Source organism: Heterocephalus glaber, unplaced genomic scaffold (genome assembly GCF_053883595.1).
Source record: "Heterocephalus glaber isolate CG9 unplaced genomic scaffold, H.glaber_assembly_v1.0 deba00001764, whole genome shotgun sequence".
NCBI lineage: Eukaryota > Metazoa > Chordata > Mammalia > Rodentia > Bathyergidae > Heterocephalus > Heterocephalus glaber.
This window is the reverse complement of record NW_028258461.1, coordinates 7,109,907-7,133,528: the sequence shown is the minus strand read 5'-3', so window position 1 is coordinate 7,133,528 and position 23,622 is coordinate 7,109,907. Positions and strand designations below refer to the sequence as shown.

The 23,622-nt window shown below is 37.9% G+C and overlaps 1 protein-coding gene across 1 annotated transcript in view; it reads left to right on the top strand.

Moving 5' to 3' along the window:
• Positions 1 to 1,429: 1,429 nt before the first annotated feature.
• Positions 1,430 to 23,622, top strand: part of F9 (coagulation factor IX) — a 37,044-nt gene continuing 14,851 nt past the window's right edge. Inside the window, exons 1-6 of the mRNA XM_004862316.3 lie at positions 1,430 to 1,585; positions 6,460 to 6,623; positions 6,819 to 6,843; positions 10,735 to 10,848; positions 18,716 to 18,844; positions 21,442 to 21,647. Of these exons, the coding sequence (XP_004862373.1) occupies positions 1,498 to 1,585; positions 6,460 to 6,623; positions 6,819 to 6,843; positions 10,735 to 10,848; positions 18,716 to 18,844; positions 21,442 to 21,647 (726 nt within the window). The 5' untranslated portion in view covers positions 1,430 to 1,497. The remainder of the gene's footprint in view (positions 1,586 to 6,459; positions 6,624 to 6,818; positions 6,844 to 10,734; positions 10,849 to 18,715; positions 18,845 to 21,441; positions 21,648 to 23,622) is intronic.

Below are 23,622 nucleotides of genomic sequence, written 5' to 3'. Positions count from 1 at the left end.
TTAGTTGTTCCAGGAGTTAGGGATTATTGATAGAAAGGTGAGTGTGATTATAAAGTAGTAGCACAGGGGAGATCTTAGCAGTGATAGAATTGTTCTGTGTATTGATTATAGAGATGGTCACATAAGTCTACACATGCAATAAAATGACTTAGAATTAAACACATACATTATACTAATGACCATTTCCTGGCTTTAGTGTCATACTATATTTATATAAGATGTGAACCTTGGTAGTAACTGGGTGCAAGGTATATGGGATCTGTTTTTACTGTCTTTGCAATTTCCTATGGCTCTATAATTAGTTTAAAATAAAAATTTTAAAAATAAGACCCTCCAAATTCTGCATTTTATTAAAAATATCAAACAGATCCAAGAATCTCAACAAAAACATCTTGGCTTATAGTAGTCAGGTTGCTGGAAATCAATGATAAGGATATTTACTGCCTTCTCATCAGAAATAATGCAGGCCAGAAGACAATGGGATGATATCTTTAATGTGCTGGAAGAAGGAAAAATACTCAACCTAGAATTTTCAAATAAACATAAGTTGAGAAAATGTATCATGAGACCTACAATGTCAAAATTGTTAATGAAAGTTCTTCAGAGAAATTAAAATATTATAATAGATTGAAACTTGAATCTACACAAATGAGAGTATTAGAATGGTAAATACATGTTTAAGTAGAAAAGATGTTTCATCATTTTAAATTGTTTTGAAAGATTGTGGACTGATTTAAGCAAAAATAATAATGTGATATAGAATTTTTAATGTGTAGAAGTAAAATGTATCACAACAATATCACAAAGAAGGGCAAGTGATAGTATATTCTTACACGTGTATAAATATGTGTGTTTGTGTATAATGTGTATACGTATGCATACATACACATGTCCTGAAACAGGGTCCATGTTTTACCATATGGCGCATGGCACAAGAAAGTCTATAAACTCCTGATTATGGAGAACACAAAAAAAATCTATCAGGGGGCCAGGGACTTAGCTCAGTGGTGCCGGTGCCTGCCTCACAAGGGCAAGGTCCTGAGTTTGATCCCTGGTACCAAAAAAAAAAAATCTATCAGGTGACTCATAAGCATTTTTTAAGGTACTTTAGAGTGAGTGACCCGATGACTGTATTTTCCATCTCTTTACCTTTAAATTACTTGATGTTATTGTTTCCTGGCAAAGATAAAATGGAACCCACTAGTGTATTTTGCTGCCACACAGCAACTATTGCCACTCCATCTATCTCCATTCTACAGATGTGTCACTTCCAGCTTCAGCCTCAAGCTCAGCCATAGTAGCAGAAGCTCCTGCAATCAAAGAGAAACTTTAATGATGACCATTGCCAATTCTTTCGCTTGACCCAAGAGACCATTGGAAATAGCCCAAGATCCACGGTGGGAGATGGACATTATTTCCCACAAGTAAACACAGCTCAGCTTGTACTTTGGAACTATTGATCACGCTCACCACTTGCACAGTCTACTAGCAGAGGTTATGCAGCTCCTGAACACCATCATGGCAGAGTCGTGGGGCCTCATCACCATGTGCCTATTTGGATATCTACTCAGTGCTGAATGTACAGGTTTGTTTCCTTTTTTAAAATGCATCCAGGGCTCTTGTCTCTTAGATAAAGAAATGTCTGGGGCCGTCTTCAATAAATAATGACTACATGATTTTACAGCAAGATTTAAGATTCCACCAGCCAGCATGTGGATTGATATGTACTGGCTCTTTGTTAGCTAGGTTACCATCTTCACCTTAAACACTAAATAGATTTACAACATTATGCTGTGTTTTTATTTAATAGATGCTGTTGAGCTTATGATTTGACAACATAATTCCTCTTAGAAAAATATTTGTCTCCTGGGTTTAAAAGAAAATGTTGAAATTCGGAAAATGTCTTGACAAGGAAACAGCAGAACTCGTAGGAAAAAAAAACCCTGTTATTTTCGGTTTTGTAGATTCACCACTTTGAAATCAAAAGGTGAAGCAATAAAATCACAAATGATGGTCTTATTTACACAAAAAGTCTTATTTGAAGATATATGGCATGTTTTAAAGTTTTAAACTATATAATGAGGCATGTCTCTAATTTTTTAATATTGTGTACCTTTAATTGTATACGCATTTAGCTATATACACATTAGTTAAAACAAGAATATTAACCTTTCATTAGTGAGTTGTTACTTATGACAGTTTTTCATGGATTGGTAATCAATCATTTTGTCTGCTATTTCATATGTCTCAGAGTTGATATTTGAGGAAACTCAATAGTCAATTGAGCTCCCCAGGAGAGAAAAAGAAGTCTACAAATTGATGTAAAAAGTAGAAACTTAGTTAATGCAACACATATCACTTTGTTTTTTCGCAGCTACAGTGACTTTATATTCTCCCCAGAGACAGGTATGCGGTCAAGAACTTTTCCATTTGGACAAACCACATGTTCTCGTTGGAAGCATTTATCACACTTACTTGTCAACCTACTAGAATCAACTCTAGTAGCTGACAGGTCCAGGATCAGGGGTGCCAACCCTAAGTGTCCCTTGAAAGCAGACTGGCCTGTTGGTTCCCACTCCAGACATGATGTCAGCTTTGTAATCAGACTGAAATGCTGAAATAATGGTGTGAGAATGCAAAGGTTAAATTGAACTAGCAAAGTGGGTAGAGTTAAGGGAGAAAGAAAACATGGCAGAAAATTCACAAAGTAGCACATAAAGCCAGGTCATTAGATGCATCTCATCAGTGTGACACGTGGGAGGACAAAGGATCCAAATCCTTTCTTTGAAATAAGTGACGAGATGCTGGTTATAGGACGACTGCTGCCCCCTGAAAACCTCACATATAGGAAAAAGGATAGAAACAAAGAGGAACCAGGATTTCTGAGCTGGAAAATAATGGCAACAGACAATACTGAAGGAAAGTTAAATATATGAAACCTACACAATACTGAATTTTGAGAAAGGCAGTAGGATTCTGGAGCTCTTATAGTTAGAGATAATAGGCCCCTGAGGAAAGGGCTGGGGTAGTTTCCCAATATGTTGACAGTATGGATGCAGCTCGCTCTTCTGTGTTAAACATTGTCTTCTAAAAGGAGAAGATGTTATTGTGTCAATTGGAAATTTTGAAACCAAAATTTTTCTGTGAAACCAATTCAGTTTTGTAAAGTATATGGGTCAAAACTGTCATTCATTCTGACATTACTGAGTTAGCACTACGACGTCAGGTACTGTGGCAAGGTACCAGGGACATGGGGATAAGCCAGACTCCCACTTTGACCTAAAGCCCCATGAGAACAGGCGAGAAGCTTCAGTATTATTTGATAAAATATGTTCCACGTGCTAAGGGAGCACAGAATAAGGAACATGACAAATGGAGGAACACCCGCCAGAGAGTCAGTACTTGGAGCTAGGTCTTAAGAGCTCACTATCCTTAAAAATCTGATCTGGGAATTCCATGGGGAGAGGGTCCCTCATGTGCAAAGATCCAGATCCACGACAATGTGAGGTATTTCAGGAGCTCCATCTAGTTTGAGTATTGACCATGACAAATGAGGCAGGAAAACTCAGCGGGGCCAGCTCATCAGATGATAAAGACCCTAAACTAAGGAGCCTGGGCAGCAGAGTGCAATGTAGAGATATCAGAAGTAGCACTTGTAGCTGAGCAGCAGGCTCAGGGTGGAACTAATGAACTGATGGTGTGGGGAAAGGTTAGGGGAGAGTAATGTTAAACTTACTGTAACCATCCAGGGGAGGCACAAGGGCTGAAACCTGAACAGGAGCTGTACAGAGAGGAGAGGAATTCAAATGCTATTAAGGAAGTAAAACTGATATGCCTTAATAACCATGTGCTGTAGAAGGTTAAGGGGAGGCATATGAAGCATGTCTTGGGCATTTTGAGTTTGATGTGATTATGAGGACAGAAAACAATGCCTAAGAGCATAGACTCAGTAATCTGACTGCCAAAGTCTAAATCCTACTGTGATGCTTTAGTATGTTACCTTGAGCAAATCCCTCACCTCCAGGAATGTCAGGTGTGCTCCTTTACACAAATCAGATGACATGGTCCCATGACATGAGTCCTATGATCTCACAGGACTATTGTGAGGATGAGGCGAGATAACAATGGATGCAAAGTACTGAGCAGTGCCCAGCACAACAGAAACATTACATAAACATCGATTACCAGCCATATTCTGCTATACAGTTAGGGGCTAGAAAGATGATCTGGAATTCAGAAAATATAACTGCCTAGAAGTGGATATTCAGGATTCTGTGTGGTATAAACAGGAGTTGCAGCTATGTGAGCATCCAGGAAGTGGACATGCATACTGTGGCACCAAGCACAGTACCTGGAGGTAGTGCTTGAGCACTCAGTAAATTTTGTTGAAAGGGCCGGGACCAAATGACAGTACAGCAAGTGAGAGCATGAATGTACTTGCACACTCTGTGAAAGAGGTGTCCTCCAGTGTCATGCTGTAGATACCTTGTAGATATCACTCTAGTCTCAACCTGGTGCGGACATGGGAAGTGAAAAGGGAAGACTTGAGGTCGGAGCCTGGGAGAACCTGGACATTTAAGGGCCAGGCAGAGGACAGGGAGTTAACTGGTTCAAGAGGTAGGTAGAGAATGAGAATTAGAGCAAAATAAAGAGTGACAAGGGATAGATTACATGAAAGAGTTTCCTGAAAAAGAAGAGAGCAACTATTAGAAACATTTTAGAGGAGTCAGAAATACACGAGATCAAAGTTGTCTTTTAGGAGGTCTTATTGATTGTGGCAATAATTGTTCTATTTCGTGTATCAGAATAAGGAAGAAAAAAAGCTACAAAAATGCACTAAAGAGCTAAAGAGAATTGAGAGAATTAAGGAAGGAAGGTAGGCCCACATGAAAGGAATGGGAAGAAAAAGAGATACGTACGATATGCCTGTCTATACCTCACCTCACTGGGTCTCATCAACATAACTAGGTAGTTAGTCTTATTATGCTACTTTTGTACTCATTTTACATTTGAGAAAATTAAGGTTCATAGATTATGTCACTTGCCCAAGTTCACACCATCAATAGGACTTAGATATGTGACTCAAACCCAGGTCTGTCTGATCTGATTCTAAATCCTAGTTTTTCACTTGACCATGGTATAAATGGTTACAGACACGGATGCTATTTAGGAGTGCCCAGGGCCAAGTAAATGAATTGCTGGGCAGAGAGAAGGACCTGAAGGACCTGGGAGGTATCAATATGTGATGGTACCCTTGTGAAATTTGGTAATCTAACCCTTCTCTTCAGCTGCCTCGGAAGAGAAGCAAGAAGGCAGATGGCTGCAACTGTTCTAGGGCTTGGGATTGCAGAGGAGGCACAGCATTGACAAGGGATAAAAGGGAATTTCAAAGTTGGCAAATAAAGAGTAGGGGCAAAGGCTAAGCCAAATGCAGGAGAAAAGTGAGCCCAAAGGGAACTTACAGAGCGAGGACATCAAGGCACTAGAATGTTCCATAAAATGAACATCTGCAACGAAAACAAGGGAATAAAGTTTAGTTTCTTTCTCTCATCTCTTTTTCTTTTTGGAGTTAATGAGAAAGTAGACCCAAATGCCCTAGAAAGTTCAACTTGTAAGTACTTGGTCCTGTGGAGATACCAGATTTATTGTTCGTCTCTTGGCAAAAGGAAAAGCTCCAGGCAACTTCTTGAGTTCTTGTTATTAATGATATACATACCCACAGATATAAGTACCTGTATGTGCATGCATATGTGTACAGAAAAAGAGGCAGAGACAGGCACAGAGGCTGGGTTGGGGAGGGAGGGAAGGTAAAGATTTCAGACCCCCAAGTTGCTGGAGTGTCTCTACAGACTAGAGAGACCCAGCTGAAATAAACCACACTCTGAGAAATGCATACATTGCTGGAATTCCTATTACACATACCAACCAAAGGTATTGTTTGTCTGAGGATTAAAAAAAAATTAATGCAGGAGTTTTTCTTTAACATCTAGTGAGAGGCACTAGGGTCACATTGGCAGCTAGACCAAAATTGGGATTCTGTTATTCAAGAGACATTTGGTGCAAAGCCATTGGGCAACTGCATCCTGAAAACACAGTCCAGCCAGGGTGATGGATTACCCTGCAGGGATCTGCAATGAGCTATTTTCAAGTGATGGCAAAGTGTGAAGTTAACTGCTTATTTGAAAACTTTCTTTTTCATCCAAAGTAAATTCAAATACGATTGAAAATCTGACCTTTTCTTATTGGAGCTCTCCTGACTAAATGTAAAATTGAAATTTAATTCCTAAATCTCTATGTGTGTACAGTACTGTGAGAACATCCCAGATTTTGGCTCCATGCCACAAAGAGAAATTGGCTTTGGGATTACTTGGATTAAAAACAAAGCCTTTCTTAAGAGGTGTATTTAATTTGCATTATGTTTTCTTTTTTTAATTAAAGAATGGTTGTTTTAAATTTCAGTTTTTCTTAATCAAGAAAATGCCACCAAAATTCTGAATCGGCCAAAGAGGTATAATTCAGGAAAATTGGAAGAAGTTATTCGAGGAAACCTTGAGAGAGAATGTTTGGAAGAACGGTGTAATTTTGAAGAAGCACGAGAAGTTTTTGAAAACACTGAAAAAACTGTGAGTATTCACACATCCTATCTTTCAGTTTCAGAGCAAAAGATAGAAAATCTTTTAAAAAAGAGATACTTCTCTTTGGAATTTTAAAGTACATGTACATATATTTGCATTATAAATGGTATAAAAGAAAAGTCAACATCAAAACATTTTAAATGCTACCATTAATTCCTCTCCTTGGTTTTTTTTTCTTTATAGACTGAATTTTGGAAGCAGTATGTTGGTAAGCAATTCATTTTATCCTGTAGCTGGTTGGTATATGAAACATTCAAGAGTTATGTATTTTTTTCTCTATATAAAAAGATATTAAAGTCTGTCAGAAGGTCTCAGAAAAATCCATCCAACTCTTTAACCCAAAATTGGATGTTGATAGACTGCCAGCCTGGGAAGTATCAGCTGACAGATAAGCTAACTCCTTCCTAGAGCTTCACAAAGAATATCATTCCACCCCAGGAAGCTGGAAGGAAGACATCAAAATGGTTGCATCTAGGGACTAAATGAGAGTTTGCAGTTTTCAGTAGACAGTCACAGAACGATGACTGACAAATGTTTATTGCTGCAAAGTCTTCCCTCTTATGATGGTCTACCAGGTCCTCTTTATTCACCCTTGCCCTGCTTCCTACTGCCTTCTCTTAGTCTCTTCCACTGCTCTCCTCTCTAGACCTGGGCTCCAGGAACACTTTACTGGCTGTATCTGGCTGGCTTTTCCCAGCTCTGGGCCCAAGTGGCCCCATCTCAATGAGGCCTCCCTAGATCATCTGTGAATATTCCAACCTGTCCCCCAGGGCCCCTAACTACTCTAGATACCCATAACTCACTCTATTGTTTTATTGAGTAGCCCTTATCTGAAATGCTTGGGACCAGGAGTATCTTAGATTTCAGGGGGGTTTTCCTCAGATTTTGCAATATTTGCATATATCCAATGAGATGTCTTAGGGATGGGACCCAAGTCTAAACATAAGATTCATTTATGTTTCATGTGCATAGCTCAAAGATAATTTCATACAATACTTTTGATAAGTTTGTGCATGAAACCAAGTTTCATGGTATGGAATATTCCACTTGTGATGTTGGTGCTCAAAGTTTTGGATTTTGGAGCAATTTGTATTTTGGACTTTATTAGGGATGCTAAACTTTTAGCACTCATCTAATATAGCATTTCTCTTATACAATTTATCATTGATTTTTCCCACATTACTAGAAGGCAGGTTCCATTTTGGCAGGGAATCAATTATTTCATTTCTTGGTGGATTCCTGGCACCTGGAACAATATCTGAAACAGAGGTACTTAGTAAATATGTATCTTATGAGTTGACCAAAAGGAGGAGAAGCCATACTTTAGTGACAACTAATTTTAAAACTAATTTAAAATCTTGCAATAGGATTTTGAGGGAAGTTTCACAGGCTGACATACCTAAAACCATCTGTAATGATGAAAACTAATTAACCTGGATACTAAATTCACTGAGTTCCATCACTTTGAGGTCCAATTTTATTTTCTACAATTCCTATTCTAGAGACACTGTTAGACATTCTCATATCCTTATAACTCATGATTTTTCCACCTTTGTTTTTAAGCCATGAGAGAAAAATAGGCTCACTCCATTATATTGCTTTATTTACATTTCCTTGTTTTTATAGATGAATGCTACCATGCCCTATGCCCATTTCTACTTGACCCTTAAAGTTCTTCCAGACAAGTTTTTTTCCCCAATTCTCTATTGCTACTGAATTTAAAACTTTGAATCTTATCATTTTTTAAAAGCAAATCAACATCTACCTTTCCAAACATAATATTCCTGGATGTATTTAAACTCCCATAATCCCTTCATTGCCCACCTTCCATATGTCCCAGCCCTAGCAGCGAATTGTAAGTTTGGCCCCTGCCTTCACGTTCATACAGATGCATCATTTGCTATACCTTGGGCACAGATACCTGGGAAACATCCAGGGTGTACTTCCGATGCTGCTACTTTTTATCAAGAATAAAGGAACAAGAACAATAACACAAAAGAAACAAGTCCAATGCCTATTTTCACTTGCAGTAAAGATTCCTAACCATCATAAAAGTAGCGCATGCTATTTTTCACACAGAGATGGGGATCCCAGGCTCCTCACCACTGTCCTACTCTCTCCCACTAATCCACCATGCAAAGAGCCTGGCTGAGGAATAATCACCCAACCACATTACATAGTATCTGTCAGCACTTTTCAGGGTGCTGTTTACAGAAGACATTTGTAGAATGGGTATCACATTCAACCCTCACACCATCTTTGTGAGCAAAGCATTATGAATTCCATTTTGCAGAGAAGAAAACTGAGACTTAGTGAGGTTATGGGACTTGCCAAAGGTCACTCAGCTGGGGAGTAAAACCCAGAAGAGAACCCCAGTTCTCTACTGCCAGACCCCTTGCTTTCACTATTACACCTCATCGCCTTCAAATCTAAACACAGTTGCTCATTAAAAAGAACCTAGTGGTTTTAAACAGGAATCCCTCACTTGACAAGGTCTTGTCTCTTGTCTTTGACCCATACTGACCATGGCTTTGTCTCAGCCCAAAGTAGACACAGACAAGAACCCAAAGGAGGACTAAATGCAGGGTAAAATGACACTCATTTTAAAGATATGTTTCAGTAAATGAGTTCCTGTGTAGCTGGCTGCAAGCCCAGACCCTTTCAGTGAAACATCCTTAATAATTCAGAATTGTTTGTCTATAATATAAAGTGCAAATGTAGTTTGTTTTTAGACCAGTTCTGACCATCAATAATAATAAACCAGAGATAACATATTTTGTTTTCACAGAATTGGAACAAATTAAAGTATTTGCGCAAAAGCACACTGGATCAAAGGGCAGAGGGGACAAGGTCTAATTTTTACAGCAAGCAGATTTTCCACAGAGAGACTATTTCTGAGAAAGGGGTATTAGTCTCTTAGTCAATAGAGCTTGGATACATGCTTTCTGGCAAAGAGGAAAGGCAGCCAGGCATATACATACTCGACGTCGAGTAGCTTTCCTTTAAAGTAAGATTAATAATTAGAAATTTTCCTCTGGTTTCCCCTTTTCTCTTTCTTTGATTCTGTCATTTTTATCTCTTACTCTTTTCTTCCTCACTTACTGAGTCTTACTTAAAATGAGAGCCACTTCTACTTCAGGGCTATTTTTCAAAGTGTGTACCACTCTCCCTTCCAGACATATTGGTTCTTTTCTCCTGAAGCTTTCTTAGACTTATGAATTGAGGCACAGCACTAAGAAACCAGACTTAGAGGTTCTCTTTTCACCCTACCCCTTCTGCTCTTGCCTATTCCTTCCTCTTCTTTTCTTACTACCAGTGTCTTCAAAGGCTTTCAGGACCTCTGTAAATGTGGAAACTTCAGAAAAGATAGAATGAAAACAACCAATCTATACATACTTAAAGCACACCACAGAATCTTTAAATTGTTTGTGATCTATTGAACATTATGTCTCACTTCACCTAGACCATTTGAAACATAACTTGTAGACAAGAGACTATCTCTAAGCAATAACACGTACCTCTGGCTTCTTTTCCATTGTCTTGAATCCTTATAGCACATGACACTTAAACATTAAATGACAACACATAGAAGTAGACCCATTTGTCCCATGCTCAGGCCACCAGTTACTTGAGTGGAAGTATCATTTATTTTCTAGCTCAGGTTGTTCTGCAAGACCTGCAATAAAGCAGGTCTTGTATGGCATGTAGATAGTATTGAAATGATTGGGTATGGTTTGATTTAGTGTTAACTCTGCCATTATTCTATAAAGAAGGACTGAAGATCTTCTTGACCCTGTGCTGATACAGTGCATTTCTACACCAAGATACTCTTATTCCTCTTCCCTTGGATCGCATAAACTATGGACATGTCTTTCTGGGGCCATTTGCTAGGTTACTGTTAGCCTGAAAACCTTTGCTGGGGTGATCTTTAGAAACTCAGAAATATGGGGCATCACTTGCTTATAGGCAGCTGGCTTCCAGGTCAGTAGTTCTGTTCTGACCCTAAAATCAGATTCCCATTCCCCATAACTCTATGCAAGAGAAGATTGACATTCTGAGCAATTTATTTGATTATTCACTTTCCTAACCTATCTCAAAGATGGAGATCAGTGCGAGTCCAATCCATGTTTAAATGGTGGCAGTTGCAAGGATGACATTAATGCTTATGAATGTTGGTGTCCACTTGGATTTGAAGGGCAGAATTGTGAATTAGGTAAGAAACTACTTTTTTTTTTACTATTTCTTATTCAAAGTTTTTTGAAAACAAATGAAACTGGAATATGCAACATTTATGTATCATAAGTATCTCTTGAAAACATACTTTCAAGGCTTGTAAACATTTGCTTTATCTGTAGTCATAGTTTTCAGGATAGAGTTCAAGAAACTGTATTAAGAGCTATAACAACATTTGGTAAAAATATTAAGTGATACCTTTGTTACAGTTGCTTTTCTTATTAATCCTCAGTACAACCATATAGGGTCAGTCCCATTATCATCCCTATTTTATGCACATGAGAAAACTGCAGCTCCTGGAGCTCAAAATCATAAATGGCTGAGCCAGAACTTCAATTTCAGTTTGATGAAAACCCATGCTCCTAACAACTAGACTGAAAACTCTGAGAGAAACTAACCCATAAAATTGTTTGAAATTGTGACTAAATTGCTATCTACCTAGACAGAGGAAGTCAATTACATATAGAACTGGAATATGACAGGCCAATTATCCCATATAATAGAAACACACATACAAAGGATTTCACATGTTTATTGACAAGGATCAGAAGTCATCCTTGCATTTGATTTTATTGGTTATGTCAAAAAAGTAATACAACAAGTCTAGGATTATTGCATATCTTTTGTTCTCATAGCCTAGGATATTTGGAGGCGTTAGTAAATGTAGCATTAAACCACCAATGTCCTTTACTTACTTGATTACTACCTCGGGGTGCAACACTAATGGTATTGTGACTGTGAAAAACACACAGTGCTAAGAAGGGACTCTCTGCTCTGAAACTCTAGAAGAATAGACATGCAATCCTAGGGAAAGAATTGAGCACCACAGGCTGCATGACTAAGGATAAAGAGTAGAAAATTAGCAGGACACTATTAAGGCATTATAGCCATCCCCCTGACAGATGAAAAAGAGACAAAATGAAATGAAATGTAGCAGCTGCAGTTGTCCTATTGAGAAAGGAAAAAAGTCGCCTGTAATGTTCAGAAATCCTTTCAGTACTAAAGGAAAATTCATTGATCATCTTCCTTTGAGGTCTAAATGATCTTAGAAGAAAATGAAAAAGGGACAGTGCAAAAGCATTCAAAAAGGAAAAGAAAAGTGAATGCAGCTGGATGAACTAGTATCCTTGAGTTGAGCTCCCATTCCCTTAGATTTCCTAATGTGGCGACAAACCAGTGCCTACATTACCTTTCCTGTGGGTGTTTTAATTGGTTCAACATCTCTAAAGTGCTATTTTCATTTGAAAGGTGGTAATTTCAAATTCAGATTTATCTAGATAAATTTGATCCCGCTATTATGAAAACCTACATAAATCTTTGGTGTAGTTACTTATTATCAATTTAAATAATATAGCTTTTGGAGATAAGGGAATGAATAGCTCATTTAGTCTCAGTTACAACTGAAGGGCATACTGTACTAAACTGTCATTGAAAAAAATAAATGTCTTTATCTAATTTTAAAAATATAGATACTTTAAAGGAATGAAGACTGTAAGCTCAAGGAATGGAAATATAAGCACAGAACTTCTATAATAGGGTTAACTACAGGGTGAGGTTATGGTCCACAGAGAAAAAATACTAAGACTCCATCTCAATACTTTAGGGTTCCCACATTTCTGTTTGGTCAGAGCCCTGCAGATGTACTGCAGTGGCCACCACACTTGGCCTCTAGGATATATTGATCTCACCCAAGCAATCTGATCAAGGTTTAGAAAAACCCTTTCAAGTCCATTAGTGCAGAAACAAAACAGGAATTCTCTCAAAACGCCCTTTATCTCAGACACTGGAGGAAATCAACAACAAAAGCATATACAAGCTCCCATTTAAGCCTGTTACCTTCAACTGAACTAAAGACTAAACTCATAAGCCACTAGATAACAGTTTATAGAGTGTCTCGGCCCCAAGTCTCCTGCTTCTCCTGCTTTACCCTGTCATAGAAAATGAATGAAGATTTCCATTGTTAAGATCTCTTTGTTTTCTTTTTCCCTTGATCACCAGGCTTTTCATCAAGGGGGAGAGGTACAAACAGTCAGGGCATGCTTTCTACTTAAAATAATAACAATTAATTGGCTACTGGGTGCCTATAGCTAGAATAAAGACCCCTTTATGTCCCCAGCTGTACATCAGATCCAAATGGCTTTCAAATAGATCAAGGCCTATAAGAATATCATCATCACCATTCCTTGTAACAGTAAGATAGAACAGAAAGAAAAAAAATCACAAGATATAAATACTCATTTAAAAAATTTTTCAGCACATCATAAAAACTACTGTCTTATTTTCTGTGTGTCTCTGTGGAGGGAAAAAGTTGAGTTTAGTTGAATAACAGCCCATTTTGTACCAAACTTGTTAAACAGAACATTTTTTATTCAAGCTTTGGTTGGCACATCAGTGGATGCATCATGGAAGATGAACACAGAGTAAAGTAAAGCAGAATATGATAACTTTTGTAAGTAGGTACGAAGAGAATTAGAAATAATGTTTGTGCTAACATGAAGGAAGAAGATCAAATGCTTTAATATGTTTTATAACATATATTCTAGGCACTAAACCAGCCTCAGGACCAGGCAGAACCCAAGCCCAACAGTGTGTGACATCTAAATGCTCCATAGTTGATAAATGAGTCCAATTCTGACTGGTTCTTAGGTGCCGATCCAATGGCCTCTTCCCTGAAATTTCTTGAGGTATTATTCTATTTCTTGACTCTTAAGCCTTTTACCTGAGGGTAAAAGATTGCTGATTAGGCAGCAATGTTTCCACCAGATGCACAAATCAAGCCAGAAATCAACAGCAGCAGCAACACATTGGGTCATAGAAAACAATGAGAAATGAGGGAAGTGATCAAGAGGTCTGGTTACTTAACCATGGTCACAGAATGAGAATTGGGAAAACCACACCAAGTTTCCTCATTCATAATGTGTATGCACTGGATAAAACCAGGCTGCTCCCATCACTCACCTCTGTCAACGGATTGTATTGACAGAACACCTTCTCCAGGTGGTATTTGATTTGGCTGAACACTTCAGTATTGGTTTATAGCAAACAGTATGGTAGCTAGCAACATGAAAAGAGTCAGGGATGTTATCACCATTCAATATGAGAAAGTTCTTAACAAATGAGTAAAGCAAAATGACCAAGTCCCATCTTTTTGGATCATGCATTTAATGAAGTTTTGCTAGCAAAGATTAAAGCTCAGGTTAGTTCCTTTTTTCACCTGATAACAGCTGTTTTGCATCTCCTTATTCCAGAGCTATCGGTAAGGATTATAGGCTAATTATTAAATTACCCTATGGTATCATATGCAAAGTAGAGTTATAAAATTTCCATTTGTCACACAAAAATTCATGGTATCCTCCAAAACCATATAATCACACTGTTAGCTTGAATTCCTCTATAAAAAAGAGCCTGTTGACACAAACCTAGGAGACAAGACTGAGACAGGAAAATGAGGTGTTGAGGAAAGGAAAACCAATAAGAGGATGAATTATCAAACTACTTGCCTGTAACTGCAACTGATTGCTTGACCACCTGGGACTCTCTTCAAGAAGCCAGATGAACTGGTCTCAGGATAGTGGGCCTAAGAGGCAAGAAGAGGTGAAAGAATTTGCCCATCAGCATCTGTCTTTCATTGGTCAAAAGTTCATCTTATAGGGAATTAATATGCCATTTTTGCCACTTGGCTGTGCTTGGGTACCCAGCGAGTGATAGAACATCTTATGCCTCAGCATCAACATGGAAGCCCAAGGCAAGAAGTGAAAATGTACATGGTACACGTATGAGCCAAGGCAATTCAAGGGTGCACTTGTGTAAGGTCAATCGAAGTTAATGTCGTGCTGATTGGCATTAGAAAAAGACATAGGTAAGCCCCACAGAAATGAAGGTAGTGCGTGGGAAGTATCTAATAGGGTCACTCATTTTCAACCTGTCCATATTATAAGTGCACTGACAACCGAGAATTTCTATTGAAAGTTGGACTGTATTTGAGTGTATATGTAAGGGGAAGGTTTCTTATATGTATTTTATTCCTGTGCTGCTCTACAGACAGAAATAGGGCCAAGGGCACAGCTTCTTTCTCTGAACTCAGCAGGTCTCAGCTAGCAAGCCTTGAATCATGCTATTTCCTGTTCCAGAGATTGCATAGGAGGAACACAGAGAAAGCATAGTAATTAGAAAATACAAAATAACATGGCAGGAATAAGCTAACTATACCACGAATCACAATTAATGTGAAGTGGGGTTAAACTAATGTATTAATGACAACTTTCAATTTGGAGTTAAAATCTAATTGCATACTGCTGACAAAGAGATACTTAAAATAAAATTACACAAGGAGGCTGAAATAAAGGGAGGTAAAAAGAATTATCAGGTAAGTGCAGGCAAAAAGAAATTGAGAAAGCAATCTGAGTATCAGACAAAATAGAATCCAGATGAAAACCTTTACAAAAGACAAAGAAAGGTATTTTATATTATTAAGGGAGACTACATAGGAGAGTAAAGAAAATGCAGGCCAGTGGGATGATTAGCACTGTCAATGCATAATGTATTTCGCATTTAGCTACATAAAAGACCCTACTTCATTCTCTTGTGTTTGATTCATATCTACTTCACCCAGCTTCAAGTTGCTTTCAGGTCCTACGGCCTCTCCAACACTACAATTTCTAGGGTTCTCCAGATTCTATTTCTGGAAGTAATTTGTTAAATTGGTTAGCTCTGGAAGACAAGCAACTTCTAGAATAACTAAGCAACAGAGACTACTATATTTTGGTGCAAAGAGGCAGTATCTACATGAAGTTATGTGGTTGTTGCTGTTTTTCTTGTTCACTGAAAGAAATAAGTAAAAATGTAACTTTTGGGAAAATGATTGTATGTATAGAAAACCCAAAGGACCTAAACAATTAGAGTAAGTGAATACTTACAGAAAGGCTATTGGATACAGAGTGAACATACAAATATTAATTATGCATCTATATACCAGCAAAATTAAAGAAAATAAATTTTATAATAGAATAAAAATAAATGTTTAGGAATAAAAATAAGAAAGATGTAGATGAATTCTACACAAAAAATTACAAAACATTATTAAGAAAAATCAAGGAAGACCTAAATAAATGAATAGTTAGTCTATGTTCATGGATTAATGGCCACAATATAGTGAATCAATTATTTCCTAATAAACTAGGCATGGTGGTGCAGGCCTGTAATCCCAGCACTCAGGAGGTTGAGGCAGGAGGATGGCCATGAGTTCATGGCCAGCCTGGGCTACACAGTGAGACCTGTCTCAAAAAAAACAAATATATATATATATTTTTTTTTTCCAAATAGATTCAGTGCAATGTCAATCAAAACTCCCAGCAGGCTTTTTCTTTGGTATATATGGTAGGATTGAGAAGTTATTTCTAAAATGTTCATATATGAAAATGCAAAGGGCCAAGGAGAGCCAAGACAGTTTCCAGGAAGAATAAAATTGGAGTGCTTTCACTATCAAATACCAAGATGTATAGAGATACGTTAATTAAGATAGTGTGGTATTGAAACAAGGGTAGGCAAATAGAGCAATGAAACACAATTAGAGAGTCCAGGAACATACATGCACATGAAAAATGTCTTAGTTACTTCTGTCATTGTTGGGACAAAATACTCGACATCCACAATTTAGGGAAGGAGAGGTTTATTTTGGCTCACAGTTTGTAAACATTTCAATCCATAGTCAGTGGGCTCCAAGGCAGAAAGACATAGTGGGAGGGACTGGGCAGAGGAAAGCTGCTCACTTCATGGCATCCAGGAAGCACAAAGGTCAAGGGAGGAGCCAGGAAGAGAGATGCACCCTTCCAGTCATGCCCACAGTGACCTCACTCTGGCAACCAGACCCCACCTCCTAACAGCAAGTCAGCTATACTGCTTCCACAATCCAATCACCTTTCCAAAGCCCCAACTTTGATCTTATGAGGCTTTGAGGGGACATTCAGATATAAACCATAATACAAAGAGATTTGATTTATGACAAGAGGAGCAACTGCAGTGAAGAACAGAATGACAGATGTTTTCAATTAATAATGATAGAAAAACTGCATACATATTTAGGGAAAAATATATCTGTATCCCTACCTCACCGCATATAATCAAATCCAAGTGGAATAAGGATCTAAATATGAAATACAAAACAACAAAGTTGTATATTTATGACCTTGGGATACACAAAAACTCTTATTTTTACAATGTTAGGGATTGAACCCAGAGTTTCACACATGCTAGGCAAGTACTGTACCACTGAGCTATGTCCCAAGCCCTTTTCATCTTATTTTGAAATACATCTCAGTTCCCCAGTGTGGGCTCAAATTTGCAATCCTCTTGCATCAGCCTCCCAAAACATTGGGAGTACAGGCAGGTATCACCATGCCCAGCTCCGAAAATCTCTTAAACTGAATACAAAAAGTACTCACCACAAATAAAAAGATCAGTAAGCTTGACTGTATTAAAGTTTAGAACTTCTGTTCAGAAAAAGACAATATTTAGAGAGAAAAGGCAAGTTGCAGAGTGGAGGAAGATATCTGCAATACATATATCTAAAAATGACCTCTCATGCCCTGATGGTTGGGATTTGAATTTGTACTATCATTTCAGAAAACTGCCTGGCAGTATCTACTGGACTTAAAAGTATGCTCCAACAGTTTAACTAACAGGTAGAAATCCAGTAAAAAAGCATGCTTATGTTATCAAAAGATATGTACAAGAATATTCATTACAGTATTATAGGTAGGAGCCAAAAACTGACAACAACCCAAATATCCATTAATAGAATGGTTGAGTATAAGTTGCAGTATCAGTACAGTGAAATATTACACAAACATGTAAGTGAATTACTGCTATACAAAATCCACATAGATGAATCTCACAGACAAAAGGTTAAATTAAAGACACAGAAGAGTATATATTGTGAGCTTCTATTTACATGAATTTATGACTGTTCACTGTGTCAAGTCAGGTCATGGTAATCTGTGAGGAGAAAGGATACAGTGAGAGGGAGCATTAGGAGGGCTCCTGGGGTTTTGATAATATCCTGTGTATTGATCTGTGCAGTGTTTAAATAGATGCATTCACAGACATTCCTTGTTTAAGGACCGAGTTCCATTCCTGCGACTAGATCATGAAATGAATTGGCTGCTAAAGGAGGAACTGTATATAACATGCACATTACAATATTCAGAACACAGAAATGGTCAAAGAAAACTGCAACTTGGTGACTTTGTTTTCATTTCCATAACTCTTACATGCAGTATAACAGAACATAAAACTATAGTATGATACTGTACAGTATAATCATCAAAAATTACAGTACTATATCAATAAGGTGTACTGTACCAAAAAAAAGACATTGAGGCTCTATAAACAAGGTTTACAGAACTGTACCAAAAAAAGGGGTGGGTCCCAAGTCCATGCAGTGGGATATAAGTCCGAACAGCGTGCCTTGGTCATAAGTCTGAACAATCGTTAAAGGAGTAGGTCGTTAAACGAGAAATGCCTGTGACTTTGTGTAAACCCATGCAAATATAAATTTGAGTTCTACTTCTATGAACAGGTTTTAAATTGCAGCCCATGATTTAATGAAAGTATAATGCCCAATCATTTAGTTTTACGCCAAATCCATATATCCCTGTTGCCTCTTGTATACTTTACTGAGAATTTAATTTTATCCTCCTTTCTACCCTTAGCTCAAGGCCCTAAGTTTCTCGCCATGGCCATGAATGCTCCAAGCTTATATTTGACCCACACATGAGTCAGTAGTTCCACATATTTCTTAGAAATGCACGTGAAATTATGATATGACTGTTGGTTTTGCTTTCTTTCAGGTGCAACCTGCAGCATTAAGAATGGCAGATGCAAGCAGTTTTGTGAGAGGGACGCTAATAACAAGGTGGTTTGTTCCTGTACTGAGGGATACCAACTTGCAAAAGACCAAAAGTCTTGTGAACCAGCAGGTCAGAATCTCAACACATTTTTATTTTTATGTTTTTTATTTTTTATTCTTTGGTACCAGGGATCGAACTCAGGTCCTTGTACTGGCCTAGCAGGCGGCAAAACCACTGAGCTAAATCCCCAGCCCCTCAACACATTTTTAAAGGACATCTATATTTGAACTTTTAGCACTTTAACTACCTACTTTTAATCCCTGTTTGTATTACTTCCTTTTGAAATGAAACAAAAGATCAGTAACCTGAATTAGACAAATCCATTCTCCAAGTCACATCATCATTTTAAAAATAAATTCTGTAATTATCTACAGCCTGAATTCTTTTATATGTCCAATTACTTTCACTGACTTTTACATCACAGAGCAATCAATTTGTGTGATTTCTATGTATAATATTGGATATTCATCTAGTCAAATGAATACAGTAATAGAGTACTTACCATAAAAGTGCACAAATAATTGTCTTAGTGATAGGTTTCTAGTATAAAGATGGTGAATTTTAAGCATAAATCTGTCAGGGCCTGGCTGGATTATACTAAGAAAGTTATTTTCTGACTTTGGGTCTCAAGCTGAGCTGATACATTTGATGTCAGAATGGTTTTAGCAAACGCTGTCTAAGTTCTGCTAGGCTGATAAGCACAGTCTACAGAGCAATGGACAGAGCGATGTTTTCCAGTCATGGTGACCATGCCACCATGTAGGCAGCTAGTTGGTGTATTCAGAACATCTCCACTCCACACTCACATTGCTCTTCACTGAAGAAAACAGGAGTAGAAATTTGTTTCTTAAAAAGTAGGCTCTGCAGGATCAATTATATTTGATAAGTGAGGGACCTTTATGAAATAAGCTAAATATAATTTCTTTTGCATTTCCAAAGCCAAAGGCATGTTGAATCACGCACCATTTCTCTGTAACTGGGTTCGATACCTATCTCAGCAATGCACTAGGCAGAGGAAATTAAAGAAAGGGCCTGAAACCAAGAGTATACATGCTGTAACTAAAATGAAGAGTCTAATGCTTCAAGGCTAGACCACCTATACTGCCTGTTTTTGCACATACATAAAACTAGCATACCTTAGGAGAAGGACGTACATGTGAGTGTGCATACACATGTGTGTGTGCATACACATGTGTTTATGCATTTAACTTTTAAAAGCTAACTTCCGATGTTGACAGAAGGCATAATAGCTAAGCCCTTACAAGCCTTTCTGTAAGAGAGGAAAACAATGGAGAGTCGCCTCTAACTATTAAGTGTCATATGTGAATACAGTGTAGCCTTAGCTTTAGCAGAATAAGTAGGCCAAACCTAAAATAAGCTTTGCTACCTTTTCAAAGATAATGGTCCCTTTCCTCTAGCCATTGTCGATCATGTATATTTATACACAAGTATTTTGAACTAATTTCCTGCTTTCTCAGTCACATGCAGCCTTCATGATACTTTGCTGCAGCTGATTGTTGTAGAAATGTCTGTTATAAGGAATGTGGCTAGGAGGAAAGTGGGAAATGAAAATTAACTGTGAAGTGACTTTGTTTGACTAAAAATTTTCATTCTGGGATTCTGCAATGTATCTGTAAAATTTTTTTTTAGGAAATAAACCAACCCAAGGAAAAAAGGTGGTCAGGTCCCATGTAAATATGGCCCTGATTGTCATATTGGTAATGTATTTAGTTAATATTTGATACCCAAATAATTGAATCATAGTGCTGTTTCTTCAACAAACACTGAAAATTTACCTTGAAATCTGCAGTGGTCTAGTCTACAAAAGAAACCCTGTTAATGATAAGCATCAGAAGTCCCATTTACCAACTTCTAATGCTAAAGGTACATGGCACCAATCACCAGACTTCCATTCAAGGCTTGCACTTGGAAGGTGACTTTAGTAAATAAACTAAACAGAAGGTCATTAGACCCTATAAAAGTCTTACCTGCACCATGAAACCATAATGTTAAGTGAAATAAATCAGACACACAAGCTTAACTATCACACAGTTTCTCTCTTATATGAGACACCAAAGCATAAATAAATTGAAGAGCAAAATAAAAAGAGAGAAAGTAGGAAACAGGTAGATAGATCTTTTGCAAAATTGAAGGGGATAGAGAGATGGAGGAAGGGAGCGGGGGCAACGTAGGAAAGGTAAAAAGAATGAAGATGTGTCATGTACATGTGTCAATTGCCCACCAGGAATGTAATCATCACATATCACAAATATATACTAATAAAAATTTTTTAAAGCCTTACCAAATTTGATCCAAGACACCCATATTTGCACAAAGATGGTGGATTCCTTAGCCAAATATTTTTTCCATGAAGACTTTGAAAACTTTCCATGAAAATAATGCAATCAGCCTTTTCTTTTAATACTATATTCACTGATTAGATTTTTTTTCAGTACTGGGGATCAAACTCAGGACCTTGAGCTTGCAAGGCAGATGCGGTGTCACTGAGCTAAATCCTGGCCCTTCACTGATTAGATTTTTAAAAATATTGATGGGCCTGTTTCTCAGAAATGACAGGGATGGACCTCATTCTCAATTTTTGCAATGCATGCTCTGTTTGCCATTAAGAAAGATTGGAATGTTAATTGTTTTGTCTATTTTTCTAGTGCCATTCCCATGCGGAAGAATTTCTATCCCATACAAGTCTAAGAAACTCACCCGTGCTGAGTCTATTTTTTCTGATATGGACTATGAAAATTATACTGAGGCTGAAATCATTTGGGATAACATCACTGAAAGCACTGAGCTAACTGATGACTTCGCTCGGGTTGTTGGTGGAGAAAATGCCAAGCCAGGTCAATTCCCTTGGCAGGTACTCAATACTGATAGTGTGTCAAAACTGGAGCTCAGCTGTCAAGACAGGCCAAGTACATAGGAGACTGAAGCTAGGACATGAGAGAAGTATTTAGGGCAGTTTCAGCACGGAGCAACATGGGGAAGCCACATAGGTAAGCACTGGTGAAAGATAGGTCCAGGGAAGCTACCATACAGGGTCACAAAGAATCTGGCCTCAAGGTAAGAGCTAGCAAGATTCCAGACAAACAATTGGTCAGCAATAGAAAGTAAGGTCACAGGTACTGGAGTTCAAGGTGCAACTCCTACTTCAACCCTTGGGGAAACTGATGAAAATAAGAAAGTCTCTAGGCCCAGAGAAACTAGATTATCTTGAAGAGAGTAAAGCACTGGCATAGAAAGAATTAAAGCAGGAATAGGTTCCTGGAACCAGAGATTGAGGTAAGGGCCTGATCCATTGCTGTGGGTCTCAAAGTATGTTAGCGTTGGAATCACCTGGGAACTTTTTGGGAATGCAAATTCTCATATGCCACCTCAGACCTACCAAATCATAATTGTTGGGGATGGAGTGCAGAGATCTATGGGCAAACAAGCCCTCCAGGTGATTCTGATGCACAGCACAATCTGAAAACTGGCCTGAAAGAAAAAAATCTAATACAGAAGCCAGATTCAAAACACCAAAGGATGAATACATCCTACCTAGTCTGACAAGTGTGTTCCGTAGAGAACCTACATATGTGTTACCTATGCACAATTTGATGTAATACCAGGAGCTAGACTTGTAGAAAACCTGGGTTGTAAATGTGCCCACAGCTAAAGCCTAAGTGATTCCATCTGTGAGAAGGAAAAAGCACTCTTTTTCCCATCACAAGGCAAGGAGCCAGGCCAGTCCTTATATAAAGTTGTGCTGCCCAGTAAGATAAACATTAGCCACAATTGGCTGCTTAAATTAGCCACTGTTGAATAAAATTCAAAAGTCAATTCCTTAATCACTCTTGCCATATTTTCAGGCATAATAGCTATATGTGGTTAGGGGATACTGTATTGGACAGCACAGGTAGAAATAGAACATTTCCATCACCGCAGAAATTTTTATTGGACAGTGCATTTAACAGTCTAGTCTAAAACTCCCTAGTGGCATGATCATAATTTTGGTAGTGATTTCAAGGATACTTTACTCTAAAATATTTTCTCTACTAAGGTTTTAGCTTTTGCTCTCAGAGATTGATAGCTTTAAAGAGTCTGCAATCATCAAACAAGTAACAACTAAAGCAAAGATCAGATTAACATCTCCAGGTTTAACACTACTGGAATTTTTTGAGACTAGCTACTGGGTATCTATCCAGGGTTTTGCAGAATGCCTGCCATATTTTCCAACATGATCAATGTAAGGTATTGTACATATACCTAGGGGTAGGAGAGATTCACACAGACATTTATTTGTAGAGAATTGTACTGAAGGATAGAGCGGGAGAAGATCCCAGTCAAGACATATTTTCCTTCCTTTTAGTTTTGCTTTTTAATATATTTTTATTAATGGATGTTAATTTGATAAAATATTGAGTTTCACTGTGAAATTTCCATACATGCATATGACATATTTTGATCATATCCATCTCCCCTATTACTCTCCCTTACACTTTCCATTCCCCTCCACCCTTTTCCCTTTCTCTTATCCAATAGTCTTCCTTCTACTGGATCTGATCTTATAACCTGTAAAATACACTATATATCCCTTTGCACTCCTTCTGTCCCTACTTAAGGGCACCCTGCAAGAGCTGCTTCCCTCACCCACCATAACCCCTTGCTTCACTCATCCACATCTTTACAGTTCTTCATAAGACTGACCTCTATTTGAGCTTTATTTAAACAACATCTCTTGGATACAAACACCCTGAATTTGCTTTCATTCCATTTAACATCCAGATATGTAATTCTTTTTTATTAGTCCATGCTTTCAGTACATAATGCTTGCATTCCTTGTGTGGAGTTGG